The following is a 22,225-nucleotide window of genomic DNA, read 5'->3' as shown; positions in this document are numbered from 1 at the left end:
AATTAATGGTTATGTATTTAAGTAAAGAAGACTCCTGGAGTTGGCGAGTTTTTAAATTATAATTTTGTTAAACTAAATTTGATTTTATAAATGTAAAATGCAGAACAGAGGAATTATCTGGACTGATTGAATCAAATTTTACTTTAATCTGAAGCACACAGATAATTAAGGCAAGGTAAGTTTTATTCTCTGAAGTTAGTTTGCTTTAATTAAATTTAAAAAAAATTTAAATTTCCTTTTACTTTGGTTATACAGAAAACATAAGCGTCAGCATGGGGATATGGATGGAAAACTGACTTTGCAAGCCAATACTAGTATCAAGGACCAAGTACAGTTTATGACACATTACTGGCTTTGTGACAATGAGTACCTCACTGATGTCTGTCTCAGTGCTCTAAGCAACTCTCTTAAGATTATAAATTGAGAGAAGATGCTAACCTGCGCTGAAAGAGGGAGTTTCTTCATCTAGGAGCTGGTTCCCTCTACCAGTGGCATCACAAGACCATTTCCTAACCCTTACACACACAATTCAACGTATCAAGTATCTGGGGGTATCTTGTATTTAATGAGTTGACCTTACCTGTCATTGATCAACTGAAACATACTTTAAAAAAACCGACTTGAACTTATTATTATTGTGGCAAAGAACATTTCTTCATTGCTTTTTTTTTTTTTTTTACAATTGCACATTTTGATTCTTTGATTCTTTTAGGGTTAATATAAGACATAGGAGCACATTCTCTTATTAGGAACACCTGAAAGCAAAACACAGCCCTGACACCTGCATGTTATGAAAACATCAGAAAAAGTTGACCAGAGCTAGTGCAGGAGGGAGATGACGTAGGTGTGAATCTTGGTTCTGCTTTTGGCTTTCTGGGTGACCCTGGGCAAGTCAAACCTCAGTTTCTCTTTCTGCAAAATGAATGATTTCTAAGGTCCCTTCTGGCTCTAAATCTTACACATTAAAAAGGGGTTTCCTTGACAGACCCCCAACTCTTTCTACCCTAGAGGATTACTAAGGACCCTTTGCACAGCTCCTCAAACAAAAAGTTTGGTTTGGTTTCATTTTGGGAACTTGTGTTAGTGAATCAATAAGCGTTGATTAAGCGGTTATTACAGTCACAGAACTGTGCTACACTGTATCCTTAGCACCAGGAGCATTGCGAGTCCTTTCCAAGAGCTAGCGAAGCCTCCAATCACGCTTCAGCAGGGCGAGGCAGGAGACTCTCGCAGCGCCCCTCCCAAGGGACGCACTACGTCCCCACGTGACACCCACGCAACCTCCACGTGACACACACGCAATCCCCACGTGATTGCGTTCTGTTCTCCATCCTGGCCACGAACAGAGGCCGGAAAGCCGGTGACGTCAGAGCCTATCGTTGGAAGCTGCGGGGGGAGTTTTGTGTGGCTCAGGCTGTCGCGGGCGTGTGCTCTCGAGGTAACGAGGACGACCCCGGGGGGCCGCGCCTGGGGGTTCCGGGGCTAAGACCCCCAGAGCTCGAAGTGACTTCACCGGGGGCGCTCCAGCCGAGGCTTCCTCAGGAAAGGTTCTTCCGTCTTGTGGGGACTGCCGAGGCCAGGCCAGGCTGGGGAATGGTGGGGCGGGGAGGGGGAGGGGGCGGGAAGGGGAGGGAGAGGGGGAGGGGATGATGATTTAGATATAACGTTTATTTATATATAGCATATAAGACATTTCTGTATTATGTAACACTTATATCTATATTATATGTAACATTTCTGTATTTTATTATGTATGTGCATATAACATTTATGTGTATAAAACACGTATTTGCCCTGTCCTAGGCACTGTGTTTAAGAACTTTACAAGTATCTGATTTGATCCTCACAACAGCCCTGGGCTAGGTAAGTGCTATTGTTATCAGCCGTTTTATTCATGAGGAAAGGGAGGCAAAGAGTTTAAATGAACTGCTCAGGTTCACACCGCTAGTAAGTATCTGAGGCTAGCTTTCAGCTCAGGTCTTCTGGAATTCAAGTCCAGGGCTCTGCCTAGTGTGCTACCTAGCTGCTTCTAGGTGCATAATATTTGGAGAGAAAGTAGTTAATTTAGTTTTTGCTGACCTCAATGGGGTGGAGAAGAGTTGGACTCAACTGAAACAACCAAACAGTGAATAGTTACATATTTTAATGCAAAGCTCTCCAGTAGATGGAGCATTTTCATTTTTGAGCTCAAGTCTTTCCTACTCCAGGCCCTGGGCTTTATCCACTGTGATACCAGCTGCTGACCAGTCAGGAGTTCCATTCTGCAGGCAGCTGTGGACCACAGGGCTGCCCTTCCCTCCCACCCGTCTTAGTTAGGAGGTTGGGTTACATACACATAAACAACCCTCCTTGTTCAAAGAATAGATAATTGATCTTGGAGTCCTGGTGATTTAGGTTCCAGCCCTGCCTTTGATATATGCAGGCTGTATGATCTTGGGCAATCATCTGGAACCTCTTAAGGCTCTGGGCAACTCTTCAAGAAAAGTTACCTAAGGGTTATTGATTTGCATGTAATTTTTCTTAATTCCTACACTGATGAAATCATAAATCAGGACAAAAAATATTTGTTGTATATAATAGATGAAGCAGTTCATCAATATTTATTAAGTACCTGCTAGGTTGCAGACACCACTGAGCGCTGAGGATACAAAAAGAGGCAAAAGACAATTCCTGCCCTCAAGAAGCTTGTGATCTAATGAGAGAGACAATACACAAACACACATGTGTGCACATGCATGTGGTTTATGAGCACTCACACTCCAAGCCATATATGGGATAAAAGCGTTGAGAAAGGTTTCCTGTAAAGGATGAGATGAGCAGTCCGTGTACTTCAGGCATAAAATATGTATTACTCAAATCAGTTAATATTAGTGTGAAAGTCTTTATTTTTGGTTTATGTAGAATCTTAGTGGTCTTATTGTGATATTAAAGTAGGATAAACTAAACATGTCTTATAAAAACCACCAAATCTCTATGGTCTCAAAGACATTGTCACAATGTAAACTAGTAAACACCGAAGGGGACAGCCCAGGATCTTGAGCCCACTAGGCTTTGGAATAGCAATGCTTCTAGCCGAGTGCCCTCAGACATCATCCTGAGAAGCAAAGACTTGTAGAGATGCAACCTGACCACCACTGTAGATGCTGTAGCCATGCCTACTGAAGATCCCGAAAAGAAACTACTGCTACCAAAACCCTTGACATTGCCAAATGGTTCAGCTGATAAGATTTATTTTTTATCAGTGGAAATGACAGAAGAAATATTTCCATCTGCTTTACTGTTGTGCTCTAAGGACTTTGGGACCGTTCCATCTGACTTGCAGCTAGGGACTTTTAACCTTTGTTTTTGTATATCCAGAGATTTGTGTAGTGTTCTGCCCATAGTGAGTGATGAATCCATACTTTTTTTTCATTCATTCAGTTCATTCTCTTCTTTCCCAGATCATCAACCCTGCTCTAGCTTCACTTCCATTCCTGATCTTCATCAGATGGTTAGTGAACTAGTTTAACTTCTTCTTGCAAACTGCTTGCATCCTTGTCCAATATCTCATGTCTTGCCAAACTCCAAACCTGGATTATCCCACTATCTGACTCCTTTACTCCTATAAATTACTGCCAAACTGTGCTGGAAGAAGTCATGTATGCATGACTTCCCAAGCATGTAGCCATGCTAATGGGGTCCATTACAAATTTAAATTATCTAGTCTCAACTGGGCTCTCCCTGTTGCAAGGCCATTCTCTTACTCTTTTGTAATTTTTTCCCTTCAGTGTTTGTTCCAGATCTCTTCTTAGGTTCATAGATTTAGATCTGGAAAAGAAATTTAGATCATCTGGTTTCCACTTAAGATCCCTTTTTCTTTTGGCAACATTCATTGGTGTTGTGTGGCCTGAGGGTATGCACAGTTCAAAGTGTGAATGTTTTGTGTCTGAGCCAAGACTACAGTGAAGTTGCAGGATGCAACACAAGCAAGCACTGCCAGAAATACCTCTGATTCATTATGCAGTTGGTTTTGTATTAAGTTTTGGTTGCTGCACATTCAGTTGCCAAATTTATGGGATCTGGACCCACAGTTTAAGAATTGCTTATCAGTTCATTCCCATATTAATAGGTTAGGAAACTGAGGCTGAGGGAGATTGTTACTCACCTAAGGTCACAGAAATTGTGTCAGTGCTGAACTTCCAGACCAAATACTGTGACTAAGTTTAGGGCTATGCTTAATTCACTGAAATACAATGCATGCCTCATCTTCTCACGGGTTCCACACCACTCCCTTCCCTCTCTTTTTCATACTTTATGGTGAAAAGGGGCCATTTTCATGAATTCTCAAAACTTGGCATTTCCTATTCTCTTTTTGTTTGTTTCAGTCTCTGATGAAAAGGTGGCCTTCTCCTTGCCAAGGCCAACTCCTTCATTTGTACTTTTGATCTTATCCCCTCTTATCTCCTGGAGCAGATTGCTCCCCAAATCATTCCCTGTTCTCTTTATTCTATCTTTCCTTCCCCCCCTTTCTCTCTACCTTACTCCCTCTCTTCCGTCCTTTTCTCTCTACTGTGCGCTCTCCCTCTCCTCTCTCTCTTTCTTTCTTTCTCTTTTTTCTTTCTTTCTTCCTCCTTCCTTCCCTCCTCTTGATGCCTCTAAAAATATGCCTATTCCATCAACAATAATAATGATGATGACTACCATTTGTATAGTGCTTTAAGATTTGTAAAAACTTTATATCTCCTGTCTCATTGATCCTCCCATTAACCTTGTGAGGTTGATACTATTATCCCCATTTTACAGATGAAGAAACTGAGACTGAGAGAGGTTCATTGATTTGTCCAGAGTAACACAGCTAGTGTTTGGAGTAAGATTTGAACTCAAGTCTTAGATATTTTATGGAGTATATCATTCTAGCTGTTTCCTAATCAGTCAATCAACAAGTCCTTACTAAGTGCCAGTCACTATGCTAAGTGCTAGGGATGTAAAGAAAAGCAAAAACAATCCCTTCTTTCAAAGTAATTACATTCTGATGGGGGAGGCAACATGTAAATAAATAGATACATACAGTATTTTGCCTTTCATCTACAGAGGGTAGATGAAAGTCTCTTGGCTATCTTTACAAACATTAACTTGACCTTACCATATCCTCAAGCTTTCTTTCTATATCTGTTTTTGCTTTCACAGATCAGAAAAAAATCTTGTCTATTCTCACTACTTCCACTTCCTCTCCTCTCACTCTTCTGCCTTTCACCATCAGCATTCTGACTTCATATTTTAAAGTTCCAAAATTACCAGTGATCTCTTAATTGTCAAATCCAATGACTTGTTCACAAGACTTAATTCTTGACTTCTCTGTAGCATTTGACACTATTGCTGCTTTTTTCTCTTGGATACTCTCACCTCTCTGGTTTTTTGTGACACTGTTCTTTCTGGTTCTCCTACGTGCGACTACTCAGTCTCCTTTTCCTGGATCATCCACTGGTTGTAGATGAAACGTAAGGCTCTTTAGTGGGCCCTTTTTTCCCTCTATACCTTTGAATAATTTTATCCGCTCCCTTGGGTTCAATTATTGTTTCTCTGCAGATGAATCCCAGTTTTGTATACCCAATTCTTGTTTCTTCTCCTGAGCTCAAGTCTTTATTGGCAATTGGACATTTTTTGCTGCATGTCCTATTGCCATCTTGAACTCACTAGGTCCAAAATAACTTGTCTTTCCTCCTGAATTTATTTTCCCTTTACCTTCATACTTTTATTGAGGCACTATCATCCTTCTAATTACCCTGTTTCATGACCTTGTAGTCATCTTTTACACTTGGCACTTTTGGACCACCTCCCTCCGTCAGATCAGTTCTATTGTCTATTTTGCTTGCACAGCTTCTTCTCACATGGCCACAGCCTGTCATCTGGACTGTTGCAGTACCCTCCTATTTGGGGTCTTTGCCTCCAACTTTTTGACCTAGATGAGAATTGTTAGAAGGGAGCCTATCTAACAAGCCCCCAACAGTGAGAAACATGCTCACCTTAAACAAAGGACAATACCTGTTGTGAAATCAGGAAAGCTTTTATTAATCTTTATGTCCATTCACAGGTAGCCTCCTCAGAGAAGTTATAGGATGGCTACAACACATGCAGAAAGATGGGACTTACACTGTTTTCCTGACTTTGGATCTCCCGCGATACCATCCCCTGACCATGTGATTCCATGTTTTCCTCTCTGATAGATACCTCACACAGCTCCTTGAGCCTGTGCATTAGCTTCTGACCTCTAACCTGTCCATGCTAGGTCACAACCCTTATCACCTAGGAGTGTGGAAAACAGAACTTTCTTGCTTCCCACAAATATAATGCTAAATCTCTAAGCAATCCAGCTGCCACAGTTATATCTAAAGCATAGGTCTAACTATTTCACTTTTCTGCTCAGACATTCCAGCATCCCCCTTGCCTCTAGGATAATGTACAAAACTCTTCTATGTGTTGTTTAACAGTTTAAACTCCAGACTTAGGTTTATTCCTCTTCACATACTCTGTAGTCCATCCAAATTAGTCCACTTTTTTCTCCCATTTGTGACATTCCGTCTACCCTTCTAAACTTTTGTACAGGTTATATCCTTTCCTTGGAATGCTTTTGCCCTTCATCTCTGCCTCAGAGAATCCCTATTTTCCTTGAAAGCTTGGTTTAAGTGCTGCTTACAACATGAGGTCTGTAGTGATTTGTCCCCACCTATATGCTAGTGCTTCTGTTTATTTATGTGAGCATGTGGTTGCTCCTGATAGATTATAAACTCCTTGAGGCAGAGACAGTTTGATTTTTATCTTTGTATTCCCAGGACCTAGCACATTGTTCAGTACATAGATACTTGTTGGTTGATTTAACTATTAAAACATTCTCTCTTCCATTGAGGCCTCTATATTTATTAATAGTTTCAAAAACTTGTTCTTTTGAAATTGTTTGTTGTTGTTCAAGGACAGGGAGAAGTAGTAACTTAAAAAAAATCTTAGAGTATAAGAATGTTTATTACTTTCAGAAAATTCATAATTGTTAGTAATGGATTTTTCCCACTTTTGTTCCCAAAGTATCCAAAATGAACGACCAATTTATCGCTTTGGACAAACTTTTGCTAGAACTGGGTAAGTTACAAAGTAAATTTAAAAAAATTATGAAGGCCTTTTGTTTTATTTTTTAATATACTTTACCGATGAAGTAAACCAAAAAAAATTTTAGTTTTCCAGACTGAGCAAGATTCAAATGCTAAAGAAGATGCAAAGCAACAGATTGCTTGTAAGTAGTTTTATATGATACATACTTTTTATTTGTGTTAGTACTTAAGATCTAGACAAAAAAGAGAAAAATGAAAAAAGCATTCTCTTTGCAAAGAATGGCTTCATCTGAGTGCAGCCATGTTTCTGTCTTGTTCAGTATAGCTTTAAATCACTGAGTAATCGTGACACAAACATTATAATAATATACAACAAGAACTTTATATTAAATATTGTTTTGTTTGAGAGAATACTTTTTTCATTTTTCTCTTTTTGTCTAAACCTGTGGTTCATTGGTACGGGGAACTCAGTGGTGAAACTCCCTCCACCAATGCAGATTGATAACTTATCTGCCCCTTTGTCTTCTAGAGTTGCTTGTTGATTTGCTTGTGGTCATATGACTTCTATGTATGAATCAGAGACAAGGTATATGCTCCTGTTTTCCTGACTCTAAGACTGGTTTTTTATCCACTACACCATGATGCTTGTTTATGCAGTCATCATGACTTATGCAGACTGTCATAATTGAAAAATACTATATTTCCAGTAAAATAGTTCTGAAAATAATTTTATAAATATGAAGGCCAGGCAGTAGTATAATGGAATGAGCGTTATGTGTGGACTCAGAAGACTGGGTTGTAGTCGTGACTGCCACTTCCTAGCTATATAGCATTGGATAAGTTAACTTACCTTCTCTTCTTCCATAAAATGGGAATAACACTGTTTATCTTATCTATCTCATGTTGTAATGATCAGAGGAAAAAACATATTTCATAAATTGTAAAGCAATATAGACTATTAGCTACTAGCTAATTAAGTAAAATGATTATACACAGTAATTGTATTAGATAGATAGAAGGAACAAAAAGCACAAACTAAAGACTGTGTCATAAGTTTGATCCAGGACAAGAGGTGAGAAAATGTACTTACCTCCATTCTTTGGGAAGTGGATGAGATTATGAACATGGAATATTGCATTCACTGTCAGTCTTGGATGATATTGCCAAACTGCTTTTTTTTCTCTTTTAAATCTTTGTTATAAGTGATGGCTTGCTACATAAGGAAGAAAGTGGTCAAAGATTTAGAAATGAAGATGCTGTAAAAACAAAAGATATGAATAAAAAGAAAACTTTAAATGATGTTTAAAGATTGATAAAAGAAAAAAGCCATTAAGTTCTTGATTCTTCCTAAAAACATGAATTTTTTGCTTTCCCCACAGTCTAAAATTGCAGAGTATTAAGAATTTTTGGCTTGATTTTAATATTTTTAGTTGTATTACTCTATTTGGAAGGAGTGAGATAGTGACTATATGTTTTAATGGTATGTGTGAAATTCATTCAGAATTTAGAAGTGATTTAATAAAAATTGTACAACACCCTTAAATGTCTTCAATTTCATAGTGTCATTAAATAATAAGATTTTTTGGTAGAATCAGTTATCATATAAGTTTATTTTAGTCCTCTGGTAAGTGTATTTAGATGAAATATATTTATTCTGTTTTCAGTACTCTCTACAAGTATAAGAGAAAAAAAGAAGAATATTGTTACTCTACATGACAAAATAAGCACAACTGAAGATGAAATTGATCATTACCATAAGCATAGCAAATATATCAAGGATGACTGTGCCAAGTAAGTACTTGATAGAGATTAAATTTTATTTTTGTTATTAATTTTTTTTAGTTAGGATTTCTAAATAAATGTAACAGCTAAAAGTATGTCTCTGAAAGTTTTAGGGGCATAAGGAAGTATCTTACATTGACAAATGCAATAGTTGATCAGGTATAAACTTTTTAAAGCCATTTACCAACGTAGAAAAGAATGTACAAAAACATTTCATTAATTCAGATCCCACTAAACCAAACCCTATTAATGCCAAATTCTAGATAATTTAATGGATACAAGATTATTTTTGAGTAAAATGTTAGAAATAATTTCTCCGTTTTCAGGACCTTCTTTGTAAATGAAGAGAATCCTATTTAAAACCAATTGCTTTTCCAAACAAATATTCCAGAAAGTAAAGATTCCTTCAACATCTAATTTCTGGGTCCAGTAGTTAATTCTTCTAGGTTAAAATATTTCTGTGCATTATATCATATGATCATATTGTCATTACTAGGTTTTTAACTTGCTTCGTTTTACTGATACCTATTTTTATGTCAAAATATTGAATGCCTATTATATACAAATCATTATGGAATCTGTTATACTTTGTGTTTGAAAATAAAATTATTTCTTTGAAAATAGGTTAGATGTCCCAGAGTTAAAAAATAAGTGGGAAGTATTTTGCAAGGCTTACATAAGGAGTACTAGAAAAATGGAAAAAAATCTGAATACCAACATAAAAGAAAAACAGAAACCTAAATTTATGAGAATTTCAAGGCACTAGAATATAGCAGTGAGGTGAAACATTGAGCAATGGGCAGGATCTGTCTACCAGAAATGGCGACTATCGTAAGATTTGGAGATTTTCATATTGCTAGGGTCCTTTCCCCCATGTGTCCTCCTGGGCCAGGCCATGTAAATGAAAAAAAATGATTTTATGGTTGTTTGTTGTCATTTCACTCTTTAGTTGTCTAGAACTGAACTGGGTTTGGTTTTCTCCTTTTAGTTTAGGAAGATGCAACAACAAGCCCTTCTAAGTTTCTATAGGATAGAAAAATCTTTCCTCACCCCCTACCCAGTTCTCTGAAGTGGCTGCCCCAAAAGAAATGTTGAGTTAATATTTCAGCCATGTGGTGATAAAGAAAAACTGGCTTTTGGGTGTTAGAAAGGAACTAAGTCATGTTGGAACTGAAATAGAATAACAGTAATTTCTGTGGGCAGCTTTCTTAATATTTGCCTCTTCTCTTCCACTTTCCAAACCAGTGCATATGTAAGGAAATATTCTTGAAAAAAAACCCTAGTGCATTTGTGTTTGGATGCATAAACAGAGCATAGGAAGTTATCTTCTCTTCTTTAAGCCCATGGTAAATTTTCCTCTGTGAAATCGTGAAAGTCATCTCAAAGAGAAGAAAATTGATACCCTTCGTTGGGTACATCTGTTTTCTAAAATTTATCTTTGTTATCATCATCTGATAAGCTCTTAATGAATATAAAATTGTTCCACAGCTGGACTCCGACACATGATGTTCTTCATAAACATGAAGTTTATTTGCAGGACCAATTTCAGAATCACCAGGAAACTACTGAAAAAGACAAGTACTGTACAATGCTAATTCAAATCATTAAACAATATAATTGTTAACAATAAGAAATAGGATGTAAGAATGATAATTGAAATGAAAATACTTTGTATTCAAGGAAATTTTAAAAAGTAATTGTGTTAGCACTTCTTTGTGAATTATATTGCTTCTGATGTTTAGCAACTGAATCGTAAGACTGTAGATCAATGATCTCCAAAGGGTGTGCTACAAAAGCTGTGTAAGTGTGAGAGGAAAATGACAGCTGGTATCACTGTTGGGATCTCTGTACCCAAGGTTTCCTTAGAGTTTTTGTACACATGTTCTTGGAGCAAAGCCAAGTATACATAAAAATATGGGACATTTAGATGGAATATGAGCACATCTACATTGTCAGAAGATGAGTGCATCAGCATGGTATAAATATAGACATGTAGTTTTCAAATTATGGACATCTCTTTTCATTCACAGATCTTAATATATTTGAATCAGTCCATGGGCCAGAAGTGTTTTCCATAGTTAGTCTGGGAATCCTGGCTCTTCTCTGGGACTCTGTCCAGAAGTGTGCTTCATCTTCCATGTTGCCAAATACCATGTAACCCACTGTATGCACAAATAGGCCCTTATTTATGAACCCTTTCCTAGGAGCAATCAGTGTAGCAAGAAAGCTTTTTTTGACTAATGGTCTTTACATTTAAACTTTGGATAATTAGAAACAGTATTTTTTGTTTCTACCCATTTGTGGACTTTACTGTTTTGCAGAAACTTTGGGAGATGATATTTATTGTTTTGTAACACAGATTCTTCTTTTTATAGATACTTTACTTAGCTGGTGAGTTGTGTATTATTAAGGAAAAGAAAGGGGTTAGATGTAGTTCATAGATGATAAAACAAAATAAGATTATGATAATGCTGAATGTAACATAATCCTCACATTTAACATGATATTTTTTAGAAGTAAATATTAATTGTACTTTAAACACAATTAGAAGAGAAGAATGTTTTATGTATTAGTTCTGTAATGAGGGTAAGAGTGGGGTGATTATGTGCCCTGGCCCTTCTAGTTGGCCATATGTGCTCTTAAGAGGCTTAGCACTGGAGGACTTGTTCTTTGGGATGGCCTGACAACCACTTGTTGGTCCTCACTGTCCCTTTGGGACATCATAGTAAACCGTTGGTCCAATGGCTCTTGTCTTTGTTCACTAGAAGGGCTTATGTTCTGCTGGCATAGCTTTGAAGAACTGTGTCATCTCCATACCATGATGAGTTATTAGGACTTTAGTGGAGGAAAATTAGCAATTTTAGTTTGAATAACTTATATGAGTGAAGAGACCAAATACTTTGGTTTGTTAATTGTCAATTAACATTTTTTTAGGACTTGCTGTGTGCCAGGCACTGTGCTAATCTCTGGGTATACAAATCCATACAAAAAAGAAAGGCAGTCTCTGCCCTCAAGGAGCTTATAGCATAATGGGAGAAGATAACACACAAAGAAGGTTGAAAAGTGGGAGGGTAAGGATAGGCCCAGGAAGGTACTTGGGCAGAAGCATAACAGAGAAGTTAAGAAAAATCCCAAGGCAAGGCAGCTAGGTAGAAAATAAGATATTTGTCTAGAGTCCTCTCCTTAAGTGGAGGTTTTGGCGTTCATGACCCTATCCTCCAATTAGAGGGGCAGAGGGCCAGTGATGAGGTGTGAATACCAAATCTGGATGTGGATTAATTTTTCTGTTACTTTGGAGGTCTGATTAATGCAGGTTACTAATAAAGTCCTAAGCTCAGAATTAGAGATTCCTCTAATTCTTGTGGACAGAGGTATGGCCCTTCTGTTGTGGATTATTATTCTGTATAAACCAGTGTAATCACTGGCATCTTCCATTATGTTCTGTTTGTAATTAATGATATACACAAGTCAAAAACAATTATAGATTGATTTTATCGTTATCTATGGAAAGTTGCCTTAAAATACTATTTAAAGCAGCAAATGAAACATCTTTCTAATTAATGAAAACTCTGGATTTAAATATCTGCCCTTTTGGTCAGAATGGGAGGGGGAAAAAAGAAAAGGAAAAAGAAACCTGAATTTTTGGCCAAGGGCAAGTTCACTATCAGGAGTGTATCGTGATTTGGTTACAGCTGTCCCATCTGCCCTCTGTGGAAGAGTATGTCAGCTCCTTGGTATAGCCTGGACACTTTCAACACTATCTTCTTAGGTTCTTTCCTTCTTTGTCTTAACCATCTGTCCAGCTGTGCATCTGTATACTTTCTCTCCTTACTCTCTCCTCTGCATAGCAGTTCAGAAGCTCCTCTTGAAACAGAAACTGTATTCCAGTTCACAGTCCTTGATAGAGTGCCCCGTTCCTCCCAGGGCAAAGAGAAACTATAATTCCCAGTATTCTCAATGAGGTCTCAGGCCGTATTGTATTTATTTTCCCCCTATTACTAGTCTAAAGGCTGTTTTTCTTGGAAGATAAAATAGAGTAGTTCTGTTTTCTTGCTCATTGTCATAATCCCATGCACCCAGGGCAGTGGTACTGTCCCTTCTTCAATATTTCTGTTTTCCATAACACACCTTAAAAAAATCCTTTTTGTTATCTTTGGTATCCATTGCTAAGCCTCAATTTGTTCTAAGCTTTGGAGCTCAACATCTTAAAAGATTACAAGACCCTGCCTCTTTTTTGTAATTAATATTTCTCAGTTATTTTTCCATATTTTCATCTTCTGTACCTGTCTTTTTAAAATTTAATTTTTACTATGAGTTCCCTTTGAGGTATCACCATCCTTCCAGTCACCCAGGTTTGGAGCTTTGGTGTTATTATTGGCTTGTCCCTTTGCATATTCAATCCATTGCCAAATCTTGATATTTCTACCTTTACATCACTTCTCATGTATGTACCCTTCTCTCTGCTCATAAAACCTCAAGTCTCACCTAGTTCTCATCACCTGGACTACTGTAGTAACTTTATATTTGGTCTTTCTGCTTCAGGTTTCTTCTATTCTGAATCAGCTGCTGAGGAGATTTTTTTCTTAACTGGAGGGAGATCTATGTTGCCCTTTCCCCCTTCTTAATGAACTCTAGTGGTTCCCTATTACCTCTGGGATCAAATAAAAAGTCCTCTGTCCTTTAAAGCTGCTAATACCCTGGTCCTTTTCTACCTTTCCAGACTTTTTATATCTTATTCTCCTCAATGTACTGCACAGTCCAGCTACAATAATCTTGGACATTATATTCCATCTTCTGCCTCTGTGACTTTAGACTGACCATGTCCCGTATCTGTAGTTCTCTGCATCCTTGTCTTTGCCTCTCAGTTTCCCTTAACTTTCCCAAGACCTAGTTCAAATCCCACCTTCTGCAGAAAGTCTCTCCTTGTCCCTCCAGCTGCTAATGCTTTTCTCTTTCAGAGTGCCTTCATCTACTAGGTATATATTTTGTGTGCACCTGGTTATTTACATTTTTCCACCATTAAAATGTATACTTCTTGAGGGCAGAGACTTTGCATTTGGCCTTTCTTCAGTGCTTTTTGGCATATAGTAAGTGCTTGATAAATACTTGTTAACTATCTGACTGTATACACTATTCCAAAAGTCTTAGTGTAGTTTTAAGCTACTAACACTGATAAAATTTAAAACTGTACTAAGACTTTTGAGACAGCATATATATTCATATTGGTTTCTCTTGGCAGTCTCATTTTCTTCCTCGTTGAAATTATTTGTATTGTCAATATAAAGAATATGTTGCTTTTGTAGGTTTTATATGTCTACATATATTGTCTAAAATGTACTTTGTGGGAACGATTGATAAATATAATCTGAGGTCTGAACCAACTCAGAGTAGATAAGGACAGCCAGCATAGCAGCTAAGAGAGAGGCTGGCAAGCTCTTGGAACTGGAATTTGGCATTATTAATAATGGAGAAGGGATTGTCCACATGTGTATTGTGTGAGAGTCCATTTTGTTGATATTTTAAAAGAATAAATATGGATAATTCAGTAATGCTTCCACAGTGATATGGGATGGTATCTGGTATTGTGATTATACAGGAACATAATTAGAATGTATTTGTCTTAATTGAATAGTACACTTATTGTTTTGCATCTATAGTATTTTATCTACTTATTTTGAAAAGTAATGAAAAATTATTTACCAGTTTACTGACGTGTGTATATATATATATATCTTTCATATTGTTTATCAATTTCCACTTTCTTGTTTTAACAGAAAAATGTATCAAGATCATTTGAGAGAATGTAAAGATATTTTGAAGCAATACCAGCTCCAGTATTCAAAATCTCCTTTTGCTCAAGAGTATTATAGGAATAAAGCAGAAATGGAAGAAATAAAAAACCGAATATTAACATGTACTGAGCAATGTAAAATTAAGGAAAGTATTCTTATGGAACTTTTAGGTACAAAAATAGTTATATTATTAATATATTGTTTTTACCACAAATACTATGAGTTAATATTAAATATAATCTTGTTTTTCAGTGCCTGCTCCTTTTAAATCACTTCCTCAATGGACACTACAAATGTATCCACACCTGTATTTCCAATTTTTAATTATAAAGTTATTTTTGAATTTGAATTTTAATATTTCACTTAGGACCATAGGTCATTATTATTTCAATAACGGTGAATTTTTCAAATCAATTACTTCAAAATCTCTCAGACAGTATATATATATATATTTATGTGTCCATATGTGTGTATATTTACATATATGTGTATTTATTTATGTATTCAGGAGAAACAAACTCAAGACGACATAAAATTATATAGTTTATATGGCTTCCAGTGACAGTTTCTTATAGTATGTTCAGTCATATTGAGGGAAAGCTTTCATTTATATTGATTGATAATTGCTTTTCAGTGTAGTAGAAGCTGTTTCTCCCCTTCTCTTTCTTAAATGTCTCCTGATGGATCCAAACTACCAGATTAGCAGGAGTGTAGTCATCCCTGACATTGAACTTTTATCTTCCCGAATCCATAACCCTTTGGTTGACGTCTTGCCACTTTGACATCTCTTTTTCTCCCCTACTCCATTATCATCCTTTCTTGTCCATTCTCTTTGTATTTTCTCTAGTCAATTGCCTCTTCCAAACCTTGCTAGTTTCCCCAACTTTCCTGTTACTTTTCCTGTTTTCTCACCTGTAGACAGTGGTCTCAGTCTGTCTTCTGCTGTGGCCTACTTAGTTCCCCATTGTCCACTTGCTGTATTCCATGCTTCCTATCCATTCTTTAACCCCTTGAGGGAGAGACTTGTTGCTTTGGAGGTATGGAGCAAAGCTATGTTGTGGAGCAGGAATATAATGGGATGGGACAAACAGTAAAATGATAAAAGCCAGCAGAAAGGTAATCATATGAGGGGGAAGTATTAGATTAAATTGAGTGGAGCTGGGTAAGGGGATGAGGAAGGGAATGATAAAGAAGAGGATTTAGGTACAGGGGTGTAATGGCAAATGTAAAGGCAAGTAAAGTAGGGTCTTTTGCTGTTTTTGTTTTAGTGTAATCAAGTGCCCTGATTGAATCTTGCCTTTACCAATCAAGAGTCTTTAAAGATCTTACCCACCCGTTGAGGGGAGTTTGATTAGGGAAGATTTGTAGTAAGGCCCACACCCTCTAGGTGGTTTGAATCCTGGCTCCTTAAATAGGAGTTGAGGTGAAATTAGCTTGAACATATGGACATCCATGTAGGTCATGATTTGTTTCCTGTGGAACTGTATGGTATATGCTTTGTAAATCCTCTTAGAAAAAGAAAAGCCTTCCCAAATAATATGGTTGTCAGTAATTAAAAATTTAAATGGATTTATGGTTTCATTGACTTACATACTCTCTCCTGTGATGTAGATTTGCAGTCCCTCCCACCTCATCCTGTGTGAATCTTGTCCGTGTCTTCTCACAAATCATGCCAGGATTCTTCCTCTGTGTCACCTGTGTGATACGGAGGTTCATCTCTTACTGTGGGATCACCTGACATCTCTGTGATGATGTCTTCTGTATCCCTTCTGGGCATATGATTTATTATGTGTACCACAGTTCATTGTTCTTCAGATATTTGGGTATTCTAGAAGTCATAGCCACGTAGCACCCCTGAAAAATATTGGTGTTAACAGATTAGTTTTTGTTTCAAGGAGAACCTCAGGGTCATTAAAAGTATTACCCATTTCCAAATGAAAAACAGCTTTCTGTCTTCCTCTTTTCAATTCTGGCCTGTTTATTATCCATTGACAGTGCGTCAACAACTCAGTGGGTTGTCTGTTCAACTGCATATCATAGGCATACTTCATCCACTCTGTTTTTCCTTTGTGAAATGTTGAGTTGAACTCTTTTGAATAGTTTTGGATCTCATTTAGGAAATTCTGTAGTAGTCTAGGATGTAATGCAATTATCACAAAGTTCAGCACAAATAAGAGCATCTCTAGGACTTTGTCATCTATAGAAAATCCTTGATTTGGATACTGTGTAACCTTTGGTGACAGACACCTTTGATGATATTTTTTCCTCTCAACTAGACATGTAAATAAGGAACATCTTAAAGTTGATTACATAATCTGACATATTTCATAATATATGATTAAAGTGAAGCTGCTTATTTTATATTTCATTTATCCATCTGTAAATATTTTGCTCCCAGCCTGATTTCTAATCTCCACCTCTATATGACACAAAAGCATACACTGTAAGAGCTTGTGTAAGATTAAATCCTTCATATATATCCTTTTCAGACTATCTTCTTGAACTGGACTTATGCCTGTTTTCAAATAGACATTTGGTATTGGTAGGCATTTTATATGACCATCATTAGCTAAATTTATTTTCTTAAATGACTGAAATTAATTTTGTAAAATGTTGAAGTGAATAATAATATAGTAGCAGCAGCAATACATACACCAGAAAAATCTTGCCAACCCTTAAGGAATTCTGGCTTCACAATGTACCAGAATAATATTTATAAAACTATGATATGTTAAAGGCTTAAATAATAGTTTTATACTTGTAAATGTTTTGTAGCTATAAAATGTTCAATTTTCACAAATAATCTTATCTAAAATTGGTTATACTGTATAAATTATAGATGTAAATGTACTTCCCTAATAATGATTTCTTAACACAAAAGTGTTCATTGGAGATCTAAAACTAATGACGTCCTTAAATGTGCTTCAACTTTGATCCACAAGTCATCTAAACTGAAGGAAGAAACAGATGAAATAGAAAGAAAAATTAATTATTTAAATCAGGTACTGGTTTTGATGTAGATGTTTAATATCAGCTAATACAGAAGTAAATACATAAATTATAGTCTGTATTTTCAAATGGTCCATTTTAAGGTAGGCTAAGATGGAGAAATACTTGATGCAGGGTTTAAAAGCTATTATAATTTAGAATAAATCCTTTTATTGAAATCAGAAGTGATATAAATGACTTTTTTAACATTAAATTAAAAAAAATTGTTGCAATTAAGATTTTCTTTGAACATTCTTATTTTTAAGACTGTGTCATGGACAGAAGTCTTATTTAAATTTTCACATGGGGTAATTCAAATGGCCTTGTTTTTGCAAATAAGTAACAGTATACATACTCATTCTAAGTATTCAGCAATAATTCAGCCTGAGCTTGAGATTTATTTTCTATCATGTTCTTGAATATATGTTCTTGGAGTTTCCTTTAAAAATAGTAATTACTCCCATCTCCTGCCAGAGAGTCTGAGAGTGCAGAATGACATATATGTGTATGTGTATATATATATATATATATATATATATATATATATATATATATATATATATATATACACACATATATGTATATATTTTGCATATGACCAATGGGGGAATTTATTTTGCTTATCTATGCATATTTGTTACAAGAATTTTGTTTTCCTTCCTTCTGCCCTTCCTTCTCTTTCTCTTTAAAGTTATAATAACCTAATGACATTAAAAATTTTATAAATTTTTAAAAATCTCATGTTAATGATTTTGTATCAACAATTCTAAAATATAAAATAGTATTATATAATTTAATATTGAGGACAGTACAATTTTCTTTCTCTTCCTTCCTTTTTCTTTCTCATGCTTTCTCTTTTTTCCTTCCTTCCTTCCTTCCCTCCCTCCCTCACACTGGATATGCGGGAGTTACTTGTGGGGCTATTTTTCTGATCATCATATGAGCTTTGATTTGCTCTATCTGTGACCTGGGCCAGCTCCTCCTTCCTCAGGCAATCTAGTGATTCCCCTACTTCTAAGGCTCACAATATTGATGCCAGATTTAGTGTCCATTCACCTGATTAGCCTAACCCATTGAAGTCAGAACTCCCAAGTTCAAGAGATCCTCCATTCTCAGCTTCACCAATAGCAAGGATTACAGGTGTGTACCACCTGCCTGCCATTTTCTTTTAAACAAATGGGAGAAACCAATAGCCTTTTGCTTCTAACTCCCTGTTTATAGGAAAGTTAGTCTAGAAGTTTTTCAGAAGCTAAGTTTGCCAGTAGTTGTAAAGAGCAGAGTGGGAAACTTTTTCAACTACAGATTGGAAGTGCATAAAGTAGCAATGTGGTTATATGCAGAATTTTAGTGCTCATTAGTTATCACAAATTTAATGAAGGTTTAGCATTTTTCAGAAATATTTATTTAAATGCTGTTGTGTTTTTTTAAAATTTTTAGCCGACTGTTAGAATTTCTGAAACTAAGAACCTTTCAGAAATCCCAGAAGAAAAAAGTAAAAAATTAGAAACAACGAAAAAATTTAAAGAGAGGTAAGTTTAATTTTATGTGAACAAAATATTCTAATTGTAAAACTATATAGTGCCCTGTATTATAAAGGCAGTGCAGCATAATGGATAGATAGTCCACTTTAGAGATAGGAAGTTCATAGAGGTTTAAACTCCCCATCTCACATACTGCCTGCCTATGTGACCTCTTAGCATTCTTGTGGAAAAGGTATTGATCTGCATTGGGAGAAGGATTTTGGGCTTTCCTATATCCATCAGTGTTTACTGTTGTGTCATGGAGAGGGGGAAAATTAGGCAGATTATAAAGTTAGATGGGAGTAAAATATTTATAGATGGATGAAAGAAATACAACATATGTGTATCTAAATTGTGAGCTTCATTTGAAAGCCCAGAACACTTTCACTCATGCACTCCAACTACTTACTTCTTGACTTCCTTTAAGTCCCATACAAAAGCCTGCCTTCTACAGGAAGGTTTCCCCAATCCCTCAATGCCAGTGCTTTCTCTCTGTCAATTATTCCCTATTTTTCATGTATATAGCTTGGCTTGTATATACTTGTTAGTATGTTGTCTACCTCAAATTGTAAGCTCCTTGAGGGCATATAGTAGGCATTTAACAAATGTTTATTGAATTGTGAAGATATAAGGAAATAGAGTGTTATGGAAATGGCACAGAAGCTAATAAGAAGTCCTAGAATCTAGTCGTATTTTTTCCTCTGACTGTGTGACCATGGGCAAGTTATTTAATCCATTTCTGTTTCACGTCTTTCATCTGTAAAATGAAAGGATTAGATTGTACAATAGTAGCCATAGAATCTAGAACTGAAAGGGACCTTTATCATTGAGCCTTCTCATTTTGTAGTTGAGAATATTGATGTCCATGGAGGGCAATGACTTGCCAACATTACATAGACGCTGAAGGAGAGTTGGGTTTTGAACCCAGGTTCTCTGATGCCATAGCCAGTGCTTTTTCTCTAAGGGCACTTTGAATTCTATTCTAAATCCTGTTATGCTTGACTAATTTTTAATATTTTTACTGAATTTTCTGTTTAGAATTTTTGAAGAACATGGACATTTTCGTGTATTAAATGAGAATCTTCAAAATAGTCAACACTTTCTTCCTTATAGCTTTCAGAATTTAGTCAGACCTGTAAGGAATGATAGACATTTCTCAGAACCAAGAGGAACAGGTAAAATTTATGTTTACAACTAAATCTCTTATTTTTCTTTTCTTTCTGGATCAAAGGCTGTCTATCTACTATGCCATGATGCTTCCCATCATATAGAAAACATTATATAATTTTAAAGTTAGATTATTCAATTAAAAGAAATAGAGTAAGAAACCCTTTTAATAGTCTTTATTGTGAGATATCCCTTGAATAATACATTGAACCCATTTTTGTCCTCTAGGCTGAGGAAGGTGGTCTCTGCTCTTTCCTGAAGGCAAAAAGGAAATGAGCCTCCTCTTTTAAGCACCTGTATTTTCTCTGAGGGAGACTAGTAAAACCACAACCAGAAACTCTACTCTGGTTGTACAGTTGTCAAGATAAGAAATTCTAATATCTATTAGAAGTAAATATTTTTTTCTCTTTTGGAGTTGTATGATAAAATTGTAGACTGGTAAGTAAGTTACAACAGAGTGTAAGCATTTCAGTGACAGGAACTGTTTTTTTGTCTTTGTATTATTAGTATAGTTAGGGGCTGCTAGGTGGCACAGTGGATAGAATGCCAAACCTGGAGTCAGGAAGACATTTTCCTGATTTCAAATTTGGCCTCAAGATGCTTGCTAGCTGTGTGACCCTGGGCAAGTCACTTAACCCTGTTTGCATTAATCAACTGGATAAGAAAATGGCAACCACTCCAGTAAGTATCCTTGCCAAGAAAACTCCAAATGGAGTCATGAAGAACCAGACATCTCTGAAAAAAACAACTGAACAATAATAATTTCTGGTACGCATCACAATGCCTTACATATAATAGGCACTTAATAAGTGGTTATTAAATTGAATTAAATTGTAAAGCAGAATTGTAGTGTCTGAGCTGCTCTAGACTTGGCCTTGGCCCTTAATACTTCTTAGGCTGGCTCCTTTTAATAGTTCTGCAGATCAACTAACTCGTATCATCACTGTACCTTTAAGTAGGGATATCAATTTTCCCCCGTCTCTGACACTGCTTACCTTGTAAGCTGAATCAGTGTGTTTGTATTTCACCAGGCACTGTAATCAGTTCATTGTCATTCACAGCAAAGATAACTATTGTAGAGATAGCATGGCATCATGTATAGTAAACTGACCTGGAAACCAGGGAGTCCTCAGTTTATAGCCTGCTTCTGCCTCTAGACAGGTCACCTACCTGCTGGATGCTGTAGTCATTTCTCTAAGACAGGGCTTCTTAACTTTTTTTTGCGTCATAGACCTTTTGGCTGTCCAAAATGGATCCCTTCTCAGAATAATGTTTTTAAATGCCTAAAATAAAATCTATGGAATTACAAAGAAAACCAATTATATTGATATATAGTTGTCAAAATATTAACAAAAAAATGTAAGTTCACTGACCCCAGGTTAAGACCTCCCTGTTCTAAGACTCTGAGTTGCAGAGAAGACGCTGACTTGCATTGGTAGAAGGTGTTTCTTTATCTGGAAATTTCCTATTTCAGTGAAATTACAGGTCTAGGCCCTGTGCCTAGCCATATTGGTAGAATAAAGGGTTGTCTAATTGTAACCCAGGGCTTGGGGGGTTACATAGTACTTTTATAATTCTTAGGTATATCACTTTTAATTCACTGTCATATGTAAACCTGATTTTTTTTATCAAGTCACAGGGTAAAGTTCAATCCTATAGGACATGATATATGAACTTTTTGAAAATAATTTGATTTAATTATTTATAACCTAGATAAAAAAGAAGAAAGTTCATCAAGTCATTCAACACTTGCCAAGATTGACTTCAGACCAGAGAGAAAGGCAATACCGGTATCTGTTCTTTTTTATAAAGAGAATAAGAATTAAGTATTATGTGTGTTACACACACACACACACAATGCTATATTATATATATGTATGTAATATGTGTACTATCT

The 22,225-nt window shown here is 36.2% G+C and overlaps 1 protein-coding gene across 2 annotated transcripts in view; it reads left to right on the top strand.

Moving 5' to 3' along the window:
- The first annotated feature begins 1,255 nt into the window (after positions 1-1,255).
- Positions 1,256-22,225, top strand: part of C1H14orf39 (chromosome 1 C14orf39 homolog) — a 39,043-nt gene continuing 18,073 nt past the window's right edge. The window contains exons 1-12 of one of the 2 annotated variants that reach the window (XM_072629386.1): positions 1,256-1,547; positions 1,804-1,863; positions 7,057-7,110; positions 7,205-7,261; positions 8,744-8,870; positions 10,350-10,439; positions 14,636-14,823; positions 14,906-14,948; positions 17,535-17,655; positions 19,079-19,170; positions 20,200-20,336; positions 22,042-22,118. In XM_072629386.1, coding sequence (XP_072485487.1) covers positions 7,065-7,110; positions 7,205-7,261; positions 8,744-8,870; positions 10,350-10,439; positions 14,636-14,823; positions 14,906-14,948; positions 17,535-17,655; positions 19,079-19,170; positions 20,200-20,336; positions 22,042-22,118 — 978 coding nt within the window. In that variant the 5' untranslated portion in view covers positions 1,256-1,547; positions 1,804-1,863; positions 7,057-7,064. The remainder of the gene's footprint in view (positions 1,548-1,803; positions 1,864-7,056; positions 7,111-7,204; positions 7,262-8,743; positions 8,871-10,349; positions 10,440-14,635; positions 14,824-14,905; positions 14,949-17,534; positions 17,656-19,078; positions 19,171-20,199; positions 20,337-22,041; positions 22,119-22,225) is intronic. The other variant, XM_072629387.1, reaches the window with a different exon arrangement.

This window comes from Notamacropus eugenii, chromosome 1, assembly GCF_028372415.1.
Source record: "Notamacropus eugenii isolate mMacEug1 chromosome 1, mMacEug1.pri_v2, whole genome shotgun sequence".
NCBI lineage: Eukaryota > Metazoa > Chordata > Mammalia > Diprotodontia > Macropodidae > Notamacropus > Notamacropus eugenii.
Note: the sequence above shows the minus strand (reverse complement) of the source record. Positions and strands in the feature narration are given on the sequence as shown.